Consider the following 23,660-nt stretch of genomic DNA (forward strand, 5'->3'; position numbering starts at 1 on the left):
GTTTGACTTTGAAGAGAGAAAAATGCATGTTCAGAGTTAGCACAGTTTCATTTCTTGGTCACACTATATCTGGAGATGGCATCAAACCCAAATTGGAATTGGCCAGATCAATTTTGTCTGCACCAACACCTGCTGATAAAGATCAAGTAAGGTTGATTCTTGGCCTTGCAGAGTACTACTCGAAGTTTGTTAGGAACTTTGCATGTGTAGTTCAACCTTTGAGAATGGTTTTAAAGAAAGGAGTGCATTTTGAATGGTCCCCAGAATGCGATGAAGCATTTAAGGCAGTAAAGGAAGACACTGGTAAAATGCCTACGTTAGGTCATTTTGATGTTAAATGCAAGACCATCTTATCTACTGATGCCAGCCTAAAGGGACTGGGTGCTGTACTCTCTCAACTGGTTGATGGAGAGGAGCGAGTAGTAGCTTTAACTTCAAGTTCCCTTAGGGGGGCAGAGGAATGCTATTCTGTAATAGAGCGTGATGCACTGGCTTGCACTTGGGCTATAAACCATTTTAAGTTTTACCTGTGGGGTTTACCATTTACTCTCAGAAGTGATCATAACCTTTGGTACAATTCTTTGCATGCAGGAATAATGAGAACACCACACCTAGGATTAGGCGTTGGGTTGAAAGTTTACTAGATTTCAACTTTTCACTGGAGTATTATCCGGGAAAGAAAAATATTTCTGCAGATTTTCTGTCCAGAATGTCTGTGATGGATTGTGGTATGGATGAGCGCACTCCAATATCGTGGATTAAAGAGACTGCTCTTGATGCGGAAGAATGGAGTGAAGAATGTGGTAAGGATGTTGTCCGTAGAACGGTAATGAACTATGTGGTGCAAGGTTGGCCGTGTTTGAATGAATGCTTGGAAGATGTTGGAGAGTTCTGGGGTGTTAAGGATGAACTTAGCATCATAGAGGGGAATTTGTACAGGGGAGATAGATTAGGTCCACCTATTGGTTTGCATGGAAAATTAATCAATTTGGCCCATGATGGACACTTGGGTAAGAACCTAACCAATGCCAGTCTTAGGGAACGCTATTGGTGGCCGGGATTGGACAAGCAAGTTGAAGCAGTCGTTAGGGACTGTGTGCAATGTGCTAGTAATGATAAATCTAAAGTAGTACGAACTGCCCCTTTGTCTCCTCTTCCTGTTCCGGATGAGCCATGGGTCAAATTAGGCTTAGACTTAGTTGTACCTTTTGAGTTGTTACCACCTGGTGAGAGATATGTAATTGCTCTTGTTGATTACACCTCCAAATGGGTTACTGCTAGTTGTGCAAGTTCCATCACCACAAAAAATGTGATTGAGTTTTTGACTGAGGTATTTGCGTGTGAGGGTATCCCTAAGGTTGTTGTTACTGATAATGGGGTGCAATTCACTTCATTGGAAATGAAAAATGTCCTTAAGGATTTGGCAATTTCTCATCACCGTACTGCATTATATGCTCCTCAAGCCAATGGATTGGTGGAGAAGATGAATCAGTTGGTGAGAGCGAGTGCTCAAGTGGCACTTGAGCATAGATTGCCCTTGAAGGTTCTACAAAGAGAAAAGTTATGGGCTCATAGGAATGCACCTAATGTTATCACAGGAATGTCTCCTTTCCGCATTTTGAAGGGCAGATTGGCAGGTTCCAAACTGAATCCTTCATGGTTGTATTCGGGATTCCAAAATCTGGAAGAGACACCTACCTTTAAATCTGTTCGTGCCAGAATAGTTGAGAACCAAAATAAGTACAAGAAGAGATTTGATGAAAGGAAATGTGTGAAACAAAGGAACTGGTGTAAAGGAGATTTGGTGTTTATTAAAAAGCCATTCTGGTGTCATAAAGGTGTTTCTAAATTTTCTGGACCAAAGAAAATTGTGGAAATAAAAAGAAATGTGGTTGTACTTGAGGATGGAGAAGTTTGGAGTATGTCTCGCCTTGCCAAGTGTTCTAACGGAAGGGAATTGAGGGACTCATTTCCCAATCCAGGTGTGAGTGGGAAAACCGATCCAGGTGTGAGTGGGAATGTGAGGCGGAGTGTGAGGAACAGAGTTTATCCAAAGCATCTCTCAGACTTTGTGAAATAAATTTAGGAATGTTGTATTTGTTTGCATAAATGATTTTGAATCCTGAGTAGATGATTTTGTTAGTTGTTTTTATAAGGGTTACATTGTTGTATTGATTATCCAATGATTTTTCCCATATGTATATATGTTGTATCATAGTTTTTTTTTTGCAATGTTATTCTGTTATCTTTGATCGGTTATAAAAGGGGAAGATGTGTTATGGTTTCATGCACTGTATGATTGCGTGGGGTTCTAGGGAAGGTGAGGTAGAAGGTGGAATTCTGAGATAGGGAGACTCCACGTGGGAGACGGTTGGTGGAGAGCGAAGGAGAAAGAAGGGAAGGAGATGTACTGGCTACCTATTGGTGGATGTTGATGTATTTGGAAGTTATCTGTCCACAATAAAAGTATTGGAAAATACAACTTGTCAGAAAGCCATCAAATCAGGTGTAGAAAATTAAAACAGACAAGAAAGCCATCCAATCACGAACAAAGTTCACACTCGAAGTCCCCTCTAAATATACGCTAGAGTATTGATTACAATGCTCTCTGTGACCAACAACTGTTGAGCAAGACTACAAATGTGACTGCTGTACAATACAAACATTTTCTGTCATTTATAGGGATACACAATGTTTTTATATATGTGCCACAATCAAACCACATATAAAATCACTAATTATTCGGACTTAGAGCTCTAGAATTCATGCTGACAAAGTACATCATATTTAATTGTTGTTTATCAACGTATTCACAGAAAGACAGAGAGGGTTTGGCTTCCTAATACACAGTTAAGACAAAATTAAGGGTACCGATTTCATAACCTTGTAGAGTTAGAACTAGCACATTGCATAAACTTGCATGAGTTAAAAATATCTGTTAGATAAAAAGATGAAAATCTTAAGTCAACCATACTCAACCAGACAGAGGAATGACAGAAACAGCTACCATACAGTCAACTATACCAGCCACCACCCTTCCTATACCCGGACAGTATGACGTTCAAACAAAACATGAGTCTCAAATTTACTCCCGTAATGACCAAACACAATAAATTGTTTTAGAGATGCCTTGTTGGGGATCTTTGCACCAGTATAGGAACTGGCATAATAGACAATCTTTGAAACATCTCACTTTACTTCACCAAATACACATTTCTCTTTTCACCCTACGTACTCTTTATAATTCAAAAGGATTGACTCTGTGACTACCTTTTGCCTGTGATATACTGACATAATTATCTCTCCCCCTTTAACTCTTTATCCCACAATAGTCCCCACTATGGTCAGTTTTTAAACCCTGGTCTAGGCGAAACTGACCACGTCCACCTCTAACAAATACAGAAATGCTTCTCAATAACTATTAAACCCAAGGCCAGAGTGAACACAGCATACACAAAGTTACTCTTCATTTGGAAACTCAGAGTATGCATCATGGCTCCTCTTAAATGAAGTTGTTAATCTCTAAGTCAAAAACATATCAACAGGTTCCAGGACCCACTTGAAAATAATCTGTGAGCAGACCACTCAAGTCCACTCATACAGAGCATTTCCCCAAGCAAAAGACATTCCATCCAAAATGTAATGCAATCTATAACTCATAAAGAAAACACAATTACAACATGATTCCAATGGAGTATGCACATTTGGTTGAGCACATAACATGGAATAATTTAACAGTTTCACATGTTCATTTTGGGCATGGTCAATATGATGGAAACAACAGCTTACCACACATACAAATAAGCAAGCATTGGAGGGCAGAATTTATACAATTTAGGATACCATTGGTAAAATTACTGCTCATCACAGACACTGCTTATTCACAATCCTAAGGCTTGCACTGCAAGATATGCATAAGACAGGCAGATGGGTAAACATGGCCATACATTTATACACAATATTGGAAATAATTCTCAACTTGTACTAAATTGATATCAGAGCAAACCAAAGAATTAATTGGAGTGTATTTGTCTCACCCTTAGTTAGTATTTGCTAAGTTCAACACTTGCTCTGAGAGAGGGAGTGCACGCATCAACAGTCAAAAAGCAATAACATTAAAAGAATAAAGAATGTAAGTAAGTAAGCACTTATTATCTAACTACAGCAAAGACAATTGAGAAAAATTGAGAAAGTGACTGTAACTAATTTGGATTAGTCAGTGGGGCCAATCATTACATCAATGTCTGTGATAGTCACGATGACATTGAGTAAAGTCACAAAATAGTACTTATTTCCACTAAAGTTTGTTTGTGATTTGGGGTAAAGAATAGCATTACTGACAAATAATTCTGATTGGAAAGGGCTTTTTTGGATCCCCAGAAGACAAGGCAACCTCCTCACTTGTTTTTTTTTTGGAGCACAATGCCTTCTGGTGAGTGAAGGCAGGAAGCTCAGGCCAGATTATGACCAAGATTATGGTAAACCATGAGCATGGAAATTGATTTTAGTTCATCTGGTTTTCTGTAAATTAGGTAACTAAGCAATTCATCAGGACATATTCAAACTCGTGTGGATTCATACAGAGCTTTGCACACTTCAGATTTTTTTAATTGGGCTCTCCTACACACATTTGTGAGCTCCAAATTTAGATGTCCCTTTAATACTACAACATTAATCATATTTCAACTGTCTTCATAGATAGCATTTTTTACTTTCTTTCTATCATTTGAAACCTGCATCTACATACATCTGTTTTATGAAATGTTTCAATTTAAATGCTTGCCTTTAAATCAAATTGTCTTGGACCTTTACATTCTAATTTTCACTGTACAGATATTTGACTAGTGTTTGCATTTTGTCTCCAATAAAGAGCCAAGAAATCAAGTTTGAGTCAGAGATCACTCACAGAAAACAGCTTACCATTATGACTTTGATAATTTGGGCTTTATGGTAGTGTGAGAGTGTGAATTTTCTAATACGATTTATTAATGATTTCAAAGTATTAATCATATAGTGAATTGACATGCGAAAACGGGTGACTTTTGAAAATGGTTGCCATAGTTCATTTCTGTTCTTCGGTTAAGCAAAATTCTAACTGAAGCTGATGTTATTTTTCATTGTTCAATGCTTACATAAAAGTGTGTGCTAAATAGCTTAATAAATGTGTACACAGCTACTCCTAGTGGGTTGCTGCACTGTGTCTTACAAGGTCAGATTTATAAAATCATATTACGAGTTGAATGTTCTATTGTTTGAAATTGTCACTAATACGTGGTTTCATCCTCGAGGATTAAAGTAAATGTTTCAACTTGAGAAGTTTCTTCCTGAGAAAAGAAGTTTAGACGAGATGAAACAATGGAGTCACAGACGAGACTGAAGAGGAAAAGTTACTGTTATGAATGTGTCCTGGTTATTATTGATGTCATTGTGTTTTAGGTTATCAATTAGAGCGACTATTGGTTGAATTGTAAACCACCCCATGTACTGACCAATCATAAACATTTTGAAGATTAGTATAACAATCAGGGCAGGAATCTTGTGAGAGGTCAGAGAAGTGTTCCCAGAGAGAGAGAAGTGTTCCAGTTTAGTCCATGGTGGTTGGAGTCATATTAGCAGTGTGGGTTAGCTGTCAATAGGCCAAATTATCTGAAGAGTCCCTTTGCTGAAGTAGACTACATGATGTTGTTCTATGGGTAATGTATGAAATTGCATTGATATATGTGTCTCTTTTGCTTTGCAGCTATCACCTGCAACATATAGTTTAAATACTGAATAATAACAATAATGTTTTTTCAACATCCCGAGTTAATGTGTTTTTTTTAAATTTGTGTTTCTAATTTTTTTTTACATGAAATCCAACAGGTTGATGCTAATTTGTGGTTAGTGAGGGAATTAACTTTCAAATGCTCAAGATTCATATTGAAATTCTTTGAGTATACTTTACCTTTATTGCCAATTCTGGTGTTATTAATAAGTGTTTTGATACTGGAGATTATTTGCTTGATTGTTTTGATTAAACTCAGATATATAAGACGTAATCAGCCACTATTGATTCTATATGCTTATCATTTGTGTTTGAGAGTTATTTTCGTGACAGTAGCATTGTTAATCTAGGGAAATAAACTTATAATTCTTGCTAATAAACTGGTGTGGTTATTGTTTGAGGTTCAGATTCCTGAATATATTGATTACTGTTGATAGTCACATTGCTCATTGATGACTTCCCCTCAAACCATTGTCGCTTCGATCCATTGACCTCTTGCGCAGAATCCACTATTCAGTTTAAGGTAATAGCTAGGATTTCGTGACGCTGCAGCAGTAGCTCATTTACAACTTACAACTAGACTATAGCCTCTCTCTCCCTAAGCCTAACAGTCATTGTTAACCAAAAAGCTGTAGACATTAAATTAAATCTATCTTGTTCTGTGGTGTAAGTCACAGTTTGACTCCCATGAAGGTAGGTTAACTACAGAAAATAAATCCTCCGCAATACTTAAACACTACGTGTAAATCTCACCCAGAGTTCTGAAGTACAGAAGTTCTGATCTCATGGATACAGATATGAAGTGTCGCATCAACGCACCAGAAATGTTTTGGTTGATGTTAGTTACCACTTACATAATTGCTATAGCTATTGATGAGATGAGGGTTCTTCTTTCAACATCTTCAAAAATTAATCGGGCTGTTGTGCAACTTTTCACGAGCATGACACAACATAATATGACAAAGACAATCTTCATCAAACATAAAGGCCCCTATTATGAGTGGCCCAGTTTTATATTATAAGTATCAAAAAATAAAAAATGAATCGATGTGTACAGAATTTATCATTTGCGATAATAACTATTGCATGTTATTAGTTTTGCCCAAAGATGCATGCTATAGGTTTTGGTGCTTAACACACCAGAATACGCATGTCCCAGGATTTAAATGGCATTTTCCCCCCCAGTAATATCACCAGGTTTGACCTGACAAAATGTATATGTATGTACGTAGTATGTATTCTTACACAGTGATGTTATCAGGCCCCTTGTAAGGCGGGCCTATGTTATCTATAAAGCCGACAAAATGTGTGAGCACATAAATAGACATAAAAGCGTTGCTGTCTGGTGCCCTTCCAAAAATGTACTGTGATCGATGGATGCATTCGGTGCAAAATATGGTGAAAGTTGAAATCAAGCTGTGCTGTTAATGCAGGCCTAAACTTCAAATTTGAACCGCTAATTACCAATTGCCAATTACACAGAGATCAGAAGAGAACAGATTTTCATTAAAGTAGCTGGTAAAATGCAACAGCACATGTAGCCCTGGTTTCCAAGTGTATGGAATAAGCCTCCGCCGTGCCTCTGGCAGAATCCAGAGTAGATTCCGTTTTTTAGAGACCTACGCCATTATCGAACAAGACAATTTAACAAGCCTCCATCCTCAATAGCTGGTTCTAGGAAACCGTCTAAGTTATTTTCACACTAGTACAGTGATAACGCGCACAGATAGCTGGATGCCATACTCAGGACATTTATTTGCACGAGAACCTGTTGCAGCAGGAGAAACATATCTACTCACCATCATGGACTTATCAAAGTCCGAGTCATATCAGCACTTTTTCCAAAGAATGTATATCAATTTCAGTACCTTCCAAACCAGCTCCTATACCTCAGGAGTGCACGTAAATGCACACACAGTCTTAGAAGCTTGAACACAGGCAAGGGCCCTTTCCCCCAGCCTGGTGGTAACCACCCAGAAGTGCGTTGCATCTTCTCTGGGCTGGAAGTAAAATATGTGTGAGCAGGGTCCATCTGGATTCACTTATTAACAAAGCATGCCTAGAATTACTGGATGGCAAGAATGAGGCTTTTGTCAGAAGCACTGGGTAAATGTTTTGGTAAGATCCTACCGCATGGGCAGTGGAGTAGGATCTCAACTAGTTCTTTAACTTACCTAGATTGGAAGACTTGCAGTGGTGACTTGGTGTCATGAGCGGCTCCTTCACTATGGCGAAGGAGCATCGCCCCCTGCCCAAGAGCCAGGAGATGAAAAATAAAATTATATTTTGCCATTGTTTCATTTTTCATCTGCTGGCTCAGCCAGTGGTACAGGGGAGGGGTAGGGCTAGAACACAGGAAATGCTAAGTTCACATGTGTATTTGGCTGGCAGTCTGAGGCACAGAAAGGCAGTGACTGCTGCTCAGACCAATCCTGACTCTGCTTGCATGCTATGGTTAGCATGTAAGCAGTGCCAGGATTGCTGGGGAGCCTGTGCTGGTGTCCCAGTGTATGCTGAGACATCACATGGAAGGAAGAGGAGTGCGAGACAGCAGAAGACGGAGACGGCAGTGAGGTAAAGTTTTTTTCTTACCCTTCCCAACTCCCTCAACACCCCCCGCCCCTCTCCTTGGGATTTGCAGCGGCCTCCATTGCTTGGTATGTATCCCACACTTACTACCAAAATATTAAATATTAAATAGGAATTTGTGAGTGAAGGTTCCGGTGACTTCCCACTGATCTTTGAGGCCCGTGAAATTCTGCTCACTTATGACCTAAACCGGAGTAGTGACAGACCCTGTAGCCTTGGACTCCCCCAGGGTCCAGTTTATCTTCTAGGAGAGAGCCTTGTTTCTCTCAGAGATCTTTTATGGTCCTTGCAATCTAGCTGAGCAAGGTAGGTCTAATGCTCCACATTGTCTCCTTGCTCCTATCACCTTAGTGATATTCCTGTATCTAACTTTTTCTGGAACTCTTCAGTCCTTTCCTACAATTACACTCAGCAGAACAATTATTTTGTGTATTTATTTATAGAGCACACCTTTGACATGTGAGTATATCGGCATTAGGAAACAACCAAGGTACCAAGAGTTAATGATGTGTTCTAAAACAATATATAAAAAAATAAGCACAGTTCACTCAAGGAGGTAGTGAAGTTCCAATTTATCAGCTTAAGCATGAGTGCTACTAGGGGAGTTTAAATTATTTAATGGCCCTTCCTAACTTCGATCTGTGGCTCACAGGTATTCACAAAACAGAACCAGAACTAATAAATATGACAAGAATAATTACCATGACACTGGGGTGGGGAGGCGGGGAGGGACTGAGGGATGCCAAAGAAGCCCCAAAGAATAGTGACAGTGAGAAAAATAAATCCTCAAATTTGAAAAGAAGTGGAAGTGAAAGGCAAATGGACTGAGAGAGCATGGAGGAAGCAGAATAGAATGCAAGAATTGAAAAAAAGATGAAAAAAAAAAAAGCAATTAGGATGGAAAGATGGTGCAAACGAAAAATGGAAATAATGAGGATGATAGGAAGAAAAAGAAAGGGAAATGAGCGAAGGATGGAAAGAAAGATTGAAGGAGGATAGAAATAAAGGCAGTAAGAAGAAAATGTGGCAGGACCAAATAAAAAAGAAACACAGAAGGATAGAAAGAAATAAGCCGAGCTTGAAACTAGAATAAAGTAATGGAAAGAAATGAGAGGCAAAAGGAAGGGCAATAGAAAGAAAAGAAAGAAAGAATTAAAGAATGGAAGAAATACAACAAGAAGGATGAAATTAATGAGAGAATGAAGGGCAGAAAGATGCCAAGAAGAAAGTAAGGAACAAGAAAAAGAAAAGAATAGAAAGAAAAGAAGAAAACGATATAAGGATATGAAGATGTACAGAGCTGTATCAAAATAAGTATAGACAGAGAGAAAGAAAGATCTACAAAAACTTTGAACCCCAGCCCATCACAGCCAACAGGCTGAGTCACGTTGCTGCCATGGTTGAAAACACTGATACAATCTCTGAGCACCTGCTCATTGCCTCAGACCAGCTCACCACACAAATAACCACAACCATCATAAACTCCGACCACTCAGGAGCACCCATGGAAAAGTATGGAAACACGCAAAAGTCAACCCCCTTCTAAAAAAAAACGATGTGGACCCCAGCGAACTCAAGAACTATCATCCCATCTTGCTGTTTCCCTTTCCCACCAAAGTCCTCGAAAAAGGCCATCAACCGCCAACTCACACAACACCTGGAGATCAGCAAACTTCTTGACCCCTCCCAATCGGGATTCTGCATCAACCACAGCAACGAAAACCCCCTGATTGCTGTCTCTGACGACATCAAAACCCTTCTTGACTGGGAAGAAACAGCAGCCCTGATCCTCCTCAACCTCTCAGCAGCATTTCACACTGTATACCACCACACACTAAGTAAGAGGCTTCATCACATCAGAATTGAAGGAGAAGCCCTCAAATGGATCGCCTCTTTCCTCACTGGAAGAACCTAGAAAATCACTCACCCACCTTTCAACTTGGGACCTAAGAACATCATCTGTGGTGTCCCTCAGGGCTTGTCACCCAGCCTTACACTGCTCAACATCTACATGACCCCCTTGACCAACATCGTCAGAACCCACGGAATGAACATATCCTACACAAACGGCACCCAGTTCATCCTCCTACTATCAGAAGATGCCTCCACCACGAGGGCCAGCTTCTGCAGGTGTATGATGGGTATAGCCAACTGGATGACAAACAACTGCATAAAACTCAACGCACACAAAACGGATGTGCTGATCTTCAGGAACAACATCTCCCCATGGGATGACTCCTGATGGTCTTCCAGACTAGGACCACAACCCACTCCGACAGACCATGCACACAACCTTGGCATCATCACGGACAGAAAGCTCACCATGAAAAGCCAGATCAACACAGATTCTTCCACCTGCTTCCTCACTATTTGCATGCTCTGCAAGATCTTCAAATGGCTACCTGTCAACACCAGACAAACCGTTATCAAAGCCCTAGTCACCAGCATACTTGACTATTGCAGCACACTCTACATAAGAATCACCACGCACCTCCTGAAGAGACTTCAGACTATAAAGAATTCAGCTCCCAGACTCAACCGCCCCAAATGGACCCACACCACCCCCACCTCAAGAAGATCCACTGGCTCCCCATTCAGAAGAGATGTCAATTCAAGATGCTGATACACACCTACAAGGGACTTTACAAACATGGACCACCATACATCAGCCACCATTTAAACTTCCACCAACTCTCCAGATATCTGCAGTCTGCTTCCCTCTCCCTCGCACGCGCCCACCAAAGCAACAGTGGAGGACACTTCTTCTCCTACCTCGTTGCAAAATCCTGGAACGACCTCCTGTTTCACCTACGGACCCAATCCTCTAATCTGGAATTTAGGAAAGGACTCAAGACCTGGCTGTTGAATTGAACCCTTTAGCAGCTCTGTTCTCAGTGCCTAAATATCCTTGTTGATGATTAGCTGTGCACTATAAGTCCTGATTGATTGATTGGTTGATTGAATGAAGGAATGGAAAGAGAATGAAAAAAAGTAAAGAAAGAGTAATCAAAAGTAGATATGAAAGATGGCTAAAAACAGTTAAGAAAGAAAACAGAGTAAAAGAAAAGAAAGAAGGATAGAAAGAAGGCAGTACCAGTGAGGTAGTTCTTTGGCCTGATTTATTTTAAATCATGCTGTAAAAAGCATCATTTTGCACAGTTTTTTTCTAGTTTTTTTTTTCATTTGGGGAACAATTCTCATGAATTTTTAGGAAAGATTGAGATCACTAAATTTGGTTGGTCGTTTACTGTCATATTAGTCAAAGTGTGGGGGTATTTTATTTTCCTGACTATCCCTTGACAACAGTCCTGTAAATAATTGAGGAATCACAGAGAAATTCTTTCTTACCCATAGTTCATTTCTAATTAAAGATAAATTATAGAACTTCCTCACAAGCCTAGCACATGGTGCTTGCTTCAGTATCTGCAGAGCACTGCACCGAATGTTGTCTTTCTCTGCATAATGCAGTCTTGCTTACATGCACTTAAAGGAGACCGCACTACATATAAAATGTAGGTTAAAATGTTAATAATTAGACATTCTTACCTCTGACAACCAAGTCAGCAGAAGCTGAAGAGTTATCCACTATTGTCTGTGCTGTGCAAATATATCTTCCAGCATGTCTCAGCTGGACATTTTTAATAAATAACTCACCACCTCCTTCAATCTGTTGAAAAAGTAATAGAGTACTTGTAAATAAACTTTAAAATCACTAGAGGTATACATAATTCCTCACTCACCACCCTTATCTTAGTTTATAGTAGCACCTGTTATTTTAAGCTCGAAGAATCTAAGAAATGCTAAAAGTATAAAAATAACAATATTATTAATAATAGCAATAAGTGTAATAATAATAATAACAATAATAATAATAATTAGTAGTAGCAGTAGTAGTGGGAGTTACAGTAATATTAGAAACACGTACATTCAAGTCTTTTAATTTGCATACACATGCTGACCATCTGCTTATTTAACCCATTATACCTTATGTCTTAAACATGAACCCATACTGGTCTTCCTAAGGACACGTACATAGGATACAAAATGGTATCATGTCCCATTACAAATCTTTGATACCGACAAAAAGAGATGTAAAATGCCTTTGACATAAAAAGGTTGTCAAAGTGCCTTTATTTGAAAACATTTTAGGCTTATGCCAATGTGGAAAAATAATGCATATATTTTCAAAAGTCTGAGGTCAAATATATGTTTCTGTTCCTCCAAATGGCACTAACAAAAGTGTTATATTTATAAAATTAGAATACTCAGAGCTTTTTAAAACAGTTGAAATCGAAAAAAGGTTTCCCAAGTTTATTATCTATTGTGTAAATTATGTTTTTGTAATTGTTTATGTTTGTTTTCAGATGATTGGGAAATGCCTATGAAAACCAATAAAGCTGTTAAGACATTAATCGTTGATGGGTCATGATGCCCCACTACTCCCTCATCAATGTTAACAAATAGCATATTGCAGTCAGAGGACCTACATGTATGGTTTACGCTATGTTTTTCTTTCTATGCAGTAGATATAAATAAGGTAATTGTTTTTTTAACACAAACTTTATTGCATTTCTATATATTTTACATTCTGCGATACAGCCTAGGCAATAATTCTGAAGCATTTGGAAATAGAGCCAGAGTTGACATTTATACATGACAGTGAAATTGATATATAAAAACGACCTATGCATTAGCTTTCGGATAGAATGTGACATACGCTAAATACAATTTTCCAAACCCATCCAACCCACCCACATTTTAACGAAAACATGTCACCTTATTTACTGCATCATAGCGGAGGAGCATATTGCGTCAGGGTTCAATATGTAGATTTGTGGAGGATGAGGAGGTTGTAAATGTAGTGTTTCAAAAATTGTGGACTAACTTAGATGGAGAGGATGTGGGCTTAGTTGGGTCCGTGGCACTAGTCAGGTCAGCATGCTTATATGAATATGGGAAAATGGGTCAGCACCCAGGTAGGAGACCAGATAATGACCCCAGGGCCCTCAACTCCCAGGGGCTCGTCTTGAGCTCTAAATCCCTCCAGCAAGACATCCCAATCAATAAATATAGGTTTTTGACATAGTCGCCTATATTTTTCTCACCGTAAAGCCTGTCTTTCAGCCTGTCCCCAATGCGGATCCTCCTCTGGCTATCTGACCACTTCAGGGGTGGCAAGGGGGATTTACAGTGTTGAGTTATTGATCATTTCTCTAATAATAGCATCAGTCCTGTGAAAAGTGTCACTACCTTGGGACATTTGGGCCTGTGGTACAGTCCTAATATGCACTGGTCCGGTTGGTCCAGCAGTCTAGGCCTGTAATGTCCTTCAATACCATAGATATCCATAGATATCTCCTTCCAGTATGCGCCCAATAAAGGACAGGACCATAACATATGTAGGAGATCGGTGTCCATAGCATGATATTGTTGACACGCCGAGGAGGCTGTTGGGAACATTTTACTGATTTTATATGGAGTTAAGTAAGCCCTATGTAGAATACCGAATTATATGACTTTAAACCTGTTCTGAAACATCTTCCTGGGGTATTCCAGGAGGATGGCCCATTCCTTATCTGTCAGCTCCTTACCCAAATCGGCCTCCCACCTGACTCTGAGAGGATCGAGTGGGGTGTCAAGGTGTTCACTGAGTCCTCTGTAAAGCCATCTAACTAGATGCCTACCGTGTCCGATAGTATGCAATGCCTGAACTAGACCGTATGTTTGGGGTTCCCTTCCGTCTGGTGCCCAATGCTGATGGACATAACAGAAAATGCTAGCATGAGTGAGTGAGAAAAAGAGTTTCAGGCAGTGCATGGGCCTGGACGAAGTCATTGTGGGTCATTAATGTGCTGTCCACAAGATATCACTCCTGCCTGTTCCGAAGGGTTTAACCTATGTACTGTCAGTGTATTGGAAGATATGGGTAACCAACAGAATGGGGCGTTCAGTGCATACGACATACGTGTTGAAGTGTATCGTAGTGCCATCTTCCGTGTAAAGCAATACATAGGAGAATGGATCCCGTGTGCGGGAGGGTAGCATTTGGACAAATCAGTCGGTGCAGTAGACCCCTGCACAATTGAGCCACTGTGAAGCTTGATTCTAATATATGGTACCCGGCCAACCAGTACACCAGCCATTGTAGTTGTCCAACTATGCAGTAGGCCTTAAAGTCTAGGGGCTCCTATACCCCCTCTGGTGACAGTTAAGCATAGAGTTTTAAGGTTAACTCAGTGTTGACCGCTACCCCAAATGAGCTCAATCAGTGTGATGTTCAGTGAACGGAACATGCTGGTATGACAATCAGTAGATTCACAAAGTGGTACAGTAATCAAGGCAAGATGACCATTTTTGCCAAGGCCAATCAATCTACAATCGGTAGGGAAGCGTGGTCCAAAATCCCACCTGGGCTTTGAGGGCAGTAAGTGTGGGTACTAGATTACTGTTCAGTAGATATTTTGGTTCATGATATACTTGGATCCCTAGGTAGCGAAATGTGCATGGTGCTACTGGTATCTGGGTTTCTCCAAACCTGAACGTCTGTTCTGTGTATGTGCCTGAGAATGAATAGGTACAAGATTTTGCAACATTTATTTGTAGTCCGGACAGCTCCCCAAACTTTGACAATAAGTGGGACAACACCGGTTGCTCCTCACGCAGGCCCTGCAGATATATGATCATGTCATCTGCGTACAGTGACATGACATGTATCATGTTTTTTATTAAGATTACCTTACCTCCCATCTCCTGATGTATCCTTCACGCTAAGGCTTTTATCAACAGGATAAAGAGGAACCGGGAAAGGGGACAGCCTTGTTGTGTGCCCTGCATCACCTGATATGGCATTGAGACGTATGACCCCATCCTAGCTCTTGCTGTTGGCTCCCTATATTACAGTTTCACCCAATGCATGAAGGTAGGAGGTATGCCATGTGGGGGCAGAGACCACCAACTTATATTCCCATCCTAGGGTGTCAACCGCCTGGCGAATTTCTAGAGACAGACAACCAGCATGTAGCTATTAGTCACAAGCACCATTAATCACACAGAAAATCCGCCGTATGTTCAGAGAGGTCTAGGGACGAATCTGCATTGGTATGTGTGTAGCAACTGTGAGATTAGTTAGAGCAGTCCGTTAGCAAGTATTTTACTGAGGATTTAGTATTCCGTGTTTAACAGTGAGAGTGGCCTGCACGGAGTCATCTCCATTGGTGACTTTCCAGGTTTCAGGCGAGAGGAGACAAGTGCCTCTCTGGTTGCAGGGGGCCAAAAGCCCACCTCAAGGGAAGACGTATATAGCTTCACCAGGTGTGGAACCAAACAATAGGTGGATTAAAATTCCACTGGTAAGCTGTCAGAACCTGGTGTTTTATTGCGGGTGATCTCTTTGATTGCCCACCTTATTTCATTTTCTGTAATAGGTGCGGCCAGTGATGCCACCATATCTGGTAATACCTTAGGGAGTCTCATTTGATGCAAGAATGTTGACAGTTTGCTGGGGTCAGGGGGTGGTGAGGCTTTGTATAATGCAATGTAAAGCTCACAGAAGGCCATGTTAATTCCCAGTTTGGTCATAACTAGACCATGTTGGGGGGGAGGGTGTTGATTGATAAAATGAGAGCAGGACTTGGGTCTGTCTGAATCAGTCACAACAATACAGTGGCCGACCTGTCCGCCCCTGCATGTACTTTTTGCAAATAGACTCTATTGTCTAACACACTGAAGCATTCCAAGAGGTTAGCATATACAATGCTAGCCTCTCAGAAATGCAAGAGCTGCCATCTTGGCAGTAGCTGCCTCTTTCATCAGAGACCCCAGTCCACTGCTCCAATCGATGCACCTCGTATCACCATCTTAAATGCCTCCCATTTTGTCAACAGTGAGGAGGCCGTGCCGGTGTTTTTTGCAAAATACTTATCAATGGTTGTAGCTATTGTCTCCCTGAATACTAAGGCCCTCATTATAACTTTGGCGGTAACTGCCGCCTACCGCCACTCCGACGGCAGCCAACATGCCACTGCCATGGCTACCAGCTGTCTACACGTATTATGACTCTCAGCAGTATTCCACCAGAAGGCTGGCGGAATACCACTGACGGTCATGGCGGCAGACGGTGGTAAGGCGGCGCGGATGACAGCAGCACCTCCACACCAGCAAAACACCACCGACCGTATCATGACCAATCAGACGGCCTGCCGATGTTTTGCTGGTGGACGCTGGCCCGTCTCCAGCCAGAGGACCCCCTGCAAGCAGGTAAATCGGGTTCTCCAACAGGAGAAGGGAGTGGGGGCGTTGTGTGTATGTGGGGGTGTATGTGTATGTTTTGGTAAGCATGCATGCGGGTGTGAGTCGCGTTGAATGAGTGCGTGAATGACTGAATGTGAGTGTATGTTGTGTGTTGTGAATGCGTGTGTATGATAAAGTATGTTGGTGTATGTTGCGGTGTGTGGGTATGTATGTGGGCATGCGTGGGTGGATGTGGGTATGTGTGCGTGCATGTGTGTCTATGGGTGCGAATGTGGGTGTGTACATGAGCGGGGGCGAGAGAGGGAGGGGGGTGGAGGAGGACTCTTGGGAGGGGGAGTGGCGGGGGAGACCCCTATCAGTGCTAGGGAAGGGATTGCCTGACACTGATAGTGCCTACCGCCATAGTTTTTGTGGCAGTAAGATTGGCAGGTATTAACGCCACTTTAACACCGACCGCCAGGGTCATAATGAGGGCCTATGTCTTCCAGGTCAGGCTCGGGTCAGCACTCAACCCCAATTGATGGACATTTCTAAAGGGATAGGGCTGGAGATTGTCTTTCCTACATAGGTAGTATTTGTTATATGAGGCAGGAGGTAGGGAGGGCAGAGGAAACAGTTAAAGCGAGAGTGGACAGTATGAGGGTAAGAGTAAAAAGAGTATTCCCTCATTCCCACATTGCAGCTACACTGTGCATCCAAGAAGCCTCATTCGTCTACCCAGCATTTCAGCGTTTGGCATTGTCACCCTGCACATGCTCCAGGCGGAGAGGGTTCGAGCGATCCAGCTATATGTCCAGTACCACATTAAAGATTCCTACCAATATCCAGGGATGGGGGCCCAGTCGGTCAGTACAGTCAATAGGTGGGTCAGGAAGGTATCCTATTTAGTATGGGGAGCATAAATGCATCCTAGCACCAACGGTTCCCCATCCAATGTGCCCTTAAGTAACACTTAAAGGCCTTATATGTCAATCTTTGTGTCATGCACCGCAAATGGGACCCCAGCCCGGAGCCAAGTGATGGCTCCTTTTGAAAATGCGTAATGTGAAATGTGGAATAAAGGTACCCTCCACCGTTAACGAAGCTTTTGGGCCTTAGAAGTTACTAGGTGCATTTCTTGCAGGAAAGTGATCTGAGCGTGCTGTCTATGTAGTTGTGCTAATATTGTTGGCTTCTGATATATGGATACCATCCCCCTCACATTCCAAGTAACAATGGTGTAGTTTTGAACTGCAAAAGGTATGCTGATCATGCATTACTTTTAGATGTGCTGGGAAAAGCAGGGCATAGGAGCGGTCGGCCACACATGAATGTTTTTCACTTCTTGGAAGGAGGCGCATTTCCGCAGTACTGCAATGGTGTGGTCTGGGAATAGGGAGATCCTTGAGTTGTCGACAAGTATGGGTGCCTTTTCATGAGCACCTGAAGCAGTAAGTCAATGTCTCTCAAGTTCAGAATCTTAGCCACTATGGGTCGTGGAGGAGCACCCTCTTGACTGCGAAAAGCTTGGATAGGTTGGTCGGAGCCACCTTTTGATGGAGAGCCAGGCCTCTACATATTGGGTAGCATTGGAACCCTTCACTCCCTCCAACATCCAAATTATCAGGATGTAATTTCTGCAGGCTCTTCCTTCTGCACCTTTGGCCCGTACTTGTAATTGGTCCACCTAGTTGTGCAGCTGGGTGAGCTGTGCGGTGTGGTCCCTGTGATCAGGTGACAGGGCAGCAAGCACCATTTTTTTGCTTTGACTCGATCTACTAAATTGTGGCAGTCGCCCTTCATCAGACCAATATCCATGGTCGTGGCCCCCAGGTGCAGTTCGATATTTGACCTGCGATTCACAGATTTCCTGAAGTATGACGTCCAGTTTATCCTAGGGGCTTGTAGGGTCAATAGAGGGCGTAAAGACTTCTGGCATCTGGGTGGGAGAACCCTTTGAAGGTGTAGACCTTGCTTTTGATTGGCAGTGGAACTCACAGTCTCGACTTTGGTACACCCCCTTTTGTTTTGTGCTTGCCTTATGATGCTTCAGAGTACTGGGAGGAAGGTGGCTATAGCAATATGTGCACAGGTCCAATACTCTGTGTGACTATGCTGTGGTCAATCCTTGGAAGCAAAGATGTAATATCTGTGATGGAGGCGGCATGTTCTGGTTGGCTGAGGTGAGGCCCTAGCCAGGCAAAACCTACCACTCCCGTCAGGGGTGGATGGTTACACTCACTGTATAACCTACAACCATCCTTGGATAGCTTGGCTAATCACAAAGGCAATGTGTAAAGCATTCTCACTGTATGCTTGCACAATAAGTTAACTGAGCGTCACAAATGAGACGTTACACAAGGTGTATGTAAATAAAGTTTGTATTCAACACACACATGAATTAAAACCCCATGGCCATCATGTAAATCTGGGCATACATCACATTCAGAAAGATCACTAGTAGTATGGGGCCAGACAGTGTTAATATGACATCAGCAGTACGTACACCTGAGAAAAACAATACTTTCCCTCTACACACCCACATGCGGTACTACTGTGTTGGCAGCTCAAGACCCACCCCAGCGATCACCCCAATTCAATATAAAAATACTGAAGGATGCATTTCGGTTCCCAAAGATAGCAGCAATGTATACATACAGAGAACTATAGCACTTTTCAAATAGCTTCGCGGCTTAGGCCACACCAGTAAACCTCAGTGTCAATCGCTATTGCAAACAACATGAACAGCAACATTGCCACATGGTGAAATCAAACCCAAACACCCGCTTCCACAACCTCACTCCTCTCTATGGTGCCATGGACATCAGTCATGCTAGCACCCACGCACACACTCGCGTCCAGCACCCTAATGCGGTGCTCTGACAGATGGCAGGTGAAGTTTAAATGAGTTGCAGATCCCTCTTGGGCCCAAGTCTTCCCCCACACTCCAACCAATTCCCCTCCCCCTCAGAGTTAGGAATTAAGCAACCTTTCTTTATATACTAGGCCATTCGCAGCCAGTGATTACACTTAGTCAGGATCCCAGGGCAAAGGTACAGGGGAAGAAAGAGAGAATGGCTGATCAGGCAACAGTCTCCAAATGGAGGTTTGGTCCCCACTCTGGAAGTTCACTCAGGGGTCTCCACATCAGCCTTCTGGTGCGGGCACTGGTCTGCAAAGCAAAGGGGGGGGGTTGCCTTGGGACACGCTGTTTACAGTGGCGCTCAGCCAGGCCAGACACTCGACTTCACAGATAGTTACCAATCCTGCACCTCCCAGGGCAGGAGGCACCACGTCTAGGACACAATGACTTGGATCGCCCCAGGTGTCCCGGTTGCACACATAGAATTTACCAAATTCTGTGCCTTCCTGGTATGGGCACAAGGTCTGCTGCACGATGACCTGAGCCGCACCAGACACTTTCGAATGCACACACAAAGTACACAATGCAGAGCCTCCCTGAGATGAGGCCCAACACGTGGTGCGTGATGACTTGAGATGCACTAGACAATTCCACTAATACATAAAAGGTCACCAATGCCGTGCCTTCCTGAAATGTGGCACAATGACTTGAGTCGCACCTGACAATCCCACTTGCACCCAAAAGGGTGCAAGTGGGATTGTGCCTCTTCGGAATGAGGCACAACTTCTGGTGCGCGATGACTTGAGTTGCACCAGACAATCCTGTTTGCCCACAACAAGTTCCAATGTCCAACCTCCTTGGAATGAGACACAGTGTCTGGTGCGCATTGGCTTGAGACACCCCAGACTATCATGAGTGCACATGAAAGGGTACCACAGCAGCGCCTCCCAGGAATGAGATGCCAAGCCTGGTGCACAATGGTTGGAGTTTCACCAGGGACTTCTGAACACACAATCAGTTTCTGTTCTGTACCTCCGTGGAATGAGGTGCAAAGTCTGGTGCATGATGACTTGAACCACATCAAACCACTCCAGTCACACCCACAGAGACACCAGTTCAACGGTATCGCACAAGGTAGAATGCAGCACTGCTCTGGGTGCGCCCCCACCTCCGAGGATCGCAACCAGTGACACAGATGCAGCACAAAATGAGTCGGGTGTCGCACAAGAGAAATGCAGCACACTCGACAACAGAGGGGCTGGTGGGGTCTCGCAACCAGTAATCTGTTCACTACCACCCAAACGCTCATGTGTGCCATGGCTCTGTGATGAGGAGCGACACTCCTTGAATGCGGGCAGTACTTTGCAGGCCCCTCACCAAGCAAATCTGGTCTCCAGGCACAATTCTTAGTTCTACGCTCACATAGCTGCTACCCGGTAGACTCCAGTAGATGACGTAGATGCGGTCTCCAGATGACACAGTAGAAGGTGTAGGTTCCTTGACGGAGGACTTTGATGTCCCTAAGACCTCCACACAGAACAAAGGGTAAACCAACAAGTCCTTGGAGAGAACACTTCAGAGTGTCACACTGCAGCAATCAGTGTGCCCAGGCGAGCCACGATGCACAAAGGGTGCACAATCCTTTCCCAGGACAGTAAATACTCCTGTGCACAACATATCCCTCTGAAAGTACGCACCATGCAGTTCGGGGACTCTGTCCTGTGTTCCTGCAAGTGTATCTTTAAATTGCTGAAGTATGGTACTCGTAGTTATACTCAGGTGTGCTGATGGGGGTGGTTCAAATGGGCCCCCTTTGAATCACAGATGTCTCCCCTAAATGTCAGTCCTGTCTGCCATGGTCCTGTGGAATGCAGATGTTTATCTTTAGTGGTGGCATGATCTGGCTCCAAGTGTCAGAACCTCTCCCTCCAATCTATCCTGCCAGGCCTGCAAATTTCAGAGATCTGTCGTTCTAGTTGTCTAAGTTTCATAGCTGTCGCTGGGGAATGCACAAATGAGTTTTCCCTCAGCCCCTAGTGGAATGAAGCTTGAATTCAAATGGTACACAAAAGAGATTTTAAAACATGGAAATGCCCATTTTGTTGAAGTGGCATTTCCAAGGTATTACTGACAAAACCACTTTCGCCAATTGTATTTAGGAATCTATTGATAGTAATCATTATGAGGCTGCTCCACTGCAATCTACTATTGCAGCTAGGATTAATTATAAAGTTTCCCTGATTTTAACTTATTGGCAAAGCAGCTCTCAATTGCAGTGAAAACACACAGGGACATTCTTCACTCCGTGGGCACATGTGCCCTGGTGCACGCACAAGCCTACAGGGGCAGGCTGGACATAAGATTTGAGAACACCACAAGGGTGCAAGTGTGCCCATGCAGGCCTTCTATGCCAGGCTCAGTATATATATAAAAACACTAATGTACAAGGATGCACATACTGGCAAGTTGTGCCAGGTTCAGTATACATATGAAAACACCAATGTGTACGTTTGCACCTTCTGGCAAGCCATGGTAGGCTCTGTATGCAAACACTATGCGCAAGTGTGCACATTTGGGCAAGCCATGACAAGCTCAATATATACATGAAAACATCAATGTGCAAGTGTGCACATATTGGAAAGCACAGGCAATATTCTTCCTTGTCGGGAGGAAGCTGTCCTGATCCTGTGCCATGCTAAACCAGATGTTAGATAAATGGACCCACTGGCTACACTACTCAGACTCATACACACAGAATCCTGCTACCTCACATCTACTACAAAGATTCTATACACATATACACTCGACATGCATACAGGATATGAGAGCAAAGTTCTGATTTTCACACAACACTAGCTTATTTACAAGAGAGGGGTCGGTAGGCCACACTTTCACTGACACAGATAAAAATGTCTGGTCCTTTATATTATATGACAGAACATGGTTTTATGCAACCAGCTCCTTATGTGCTAAACCTAGGAAATAGATAATTTTACTTTTTCTATATTGAGTGCAAGCTCGGTGTGCCCCTCCAGATCACAGAACAGATCTTGGACCTCACATAGTCAGAGATGTCTAGGCCTACACACCCACACACACACACACACTATATTAACGTGATGTCATGACCAAGATAAAAGCTTCTGGACTTCTCCTTTTCTTCACAGGAGGAGCTCAACTGATGCCAGCCAAGGGTCCAAGACCAGGTGAGGCATCACTTGAGGATCGGGCAGGGCTCGGGCAGGTCTAGGCATATTCAGTGAAGGTCAGCTGGGCAGTTGCAGGGAGGCCTTTGGACCTAATTAGATGATTTACAGGAAGACTGGGGCACAATATGTCACACTTAACTCAGTAGGCCAATATTTCCAAAACCATTAGGTTTTAACCTCCTCACCTTCCTTTTAGGGCAAAAGAGCCTGTATAAATATCAACAAGAGAAATGATCCCAGCACCATAAGTTAGTACCCAAATTAAATAATCTAAAAAAAGTATCAGTATTTAAATCAAATTAGCAACCAGCCTTTGCCATTTTAAGGGATACTGCAACGCTATTAAGGGTGGGAGACGTGTACCCACAAGGCCTATGTGGTGACAATTAAAAAATGAGAATATGTATATGATCACATCAAACTTACAGTAAACGTTACAGAACTTTGAGCCTCATTGAACAGCCCTGAAGAAGTCCTGGAAGGGGATGAAACGAGTTGGCTACCGGGGAAGGGAAGAATGATCATGCTTTAAAGAAGAAGAATACGAATAAAGGAAATGAGAAAGTTTTCAAAAAATGATTGGACTGAGGAGTTGGTAACTGGTTGTTAATTTGATTGAACTACTGATACGTTTTTTATATTATTTAACTTCGGAACTAATTAATGGTGCTGGTATCATTTCCTTTGTTGAGGCCTTTGCAGTTTGTTTTGTCCCTGTAGCTCAGAAAACAAGGTCAGCTGCCTGATGCTTGGAGTCACTCTGCTAGGATGAAGGCAGCAGGTCCAGTTTTCTTCCAGGTACAGTGAGCGGGGCAGCCCTCAAACAGCAGGGCAGTACTCTGGCAGCAGGGCAGTACTTCTTCTGTAGATCCCCAGTGTAGCATCTTCCCCAGGCTGGCACCCGTAAATGAGATTGTTAATTATGGAAATGAATCAGCAACAGTCAATGAGCTTTCAGAATCAGCCTTTATTTCACCATCTCGAGTTGAAGACCCAGAAAACACAG

The 23,660-nt window shown here is 42.7% G+C and overlaps 1 protein-coding gene across 3 annotated transcripts in view; it reads right to left on the reverse strand.

The window, feature by feature from the left end:
- CNTN1 (contactin 1) overlaps window positions 1-23,660 on the reverse strand; it is an 895,734-nt gene that overhangs the window by 166,238 nt on the left and 705,836 nt on the right. For all 3 annotated transcript variants that reach the window (XM_069228856.1, XM_069228858.1, XM_069228855.1), the window contains one exon: window positions 11,900-12,020. In XM_069228856.1, the coding sequence (XP_069084957.1) occupies window positions 11,900-12,020 (121 nt within the window). The remainder of the gene's footprint in view (window positions 1-11,899; window positions 12,021-23,660) is intronic.

This window comes from Pleurodeles waltl, chromosome 4_1 (assembly GCF_031143425.1).
Source record: "Pleurodeles waltl isolate 20211129_DDA chromosome 4_1, aPleWal1.hap1.20221129, whole genome shotgun sequence".
NCBI classification, from domain to species: Eukaryota; Metazoa; Chordata; class Amphibia; order Caudata; family Salamandridae; genus Pleurodeles; species Pleurodeles waltl.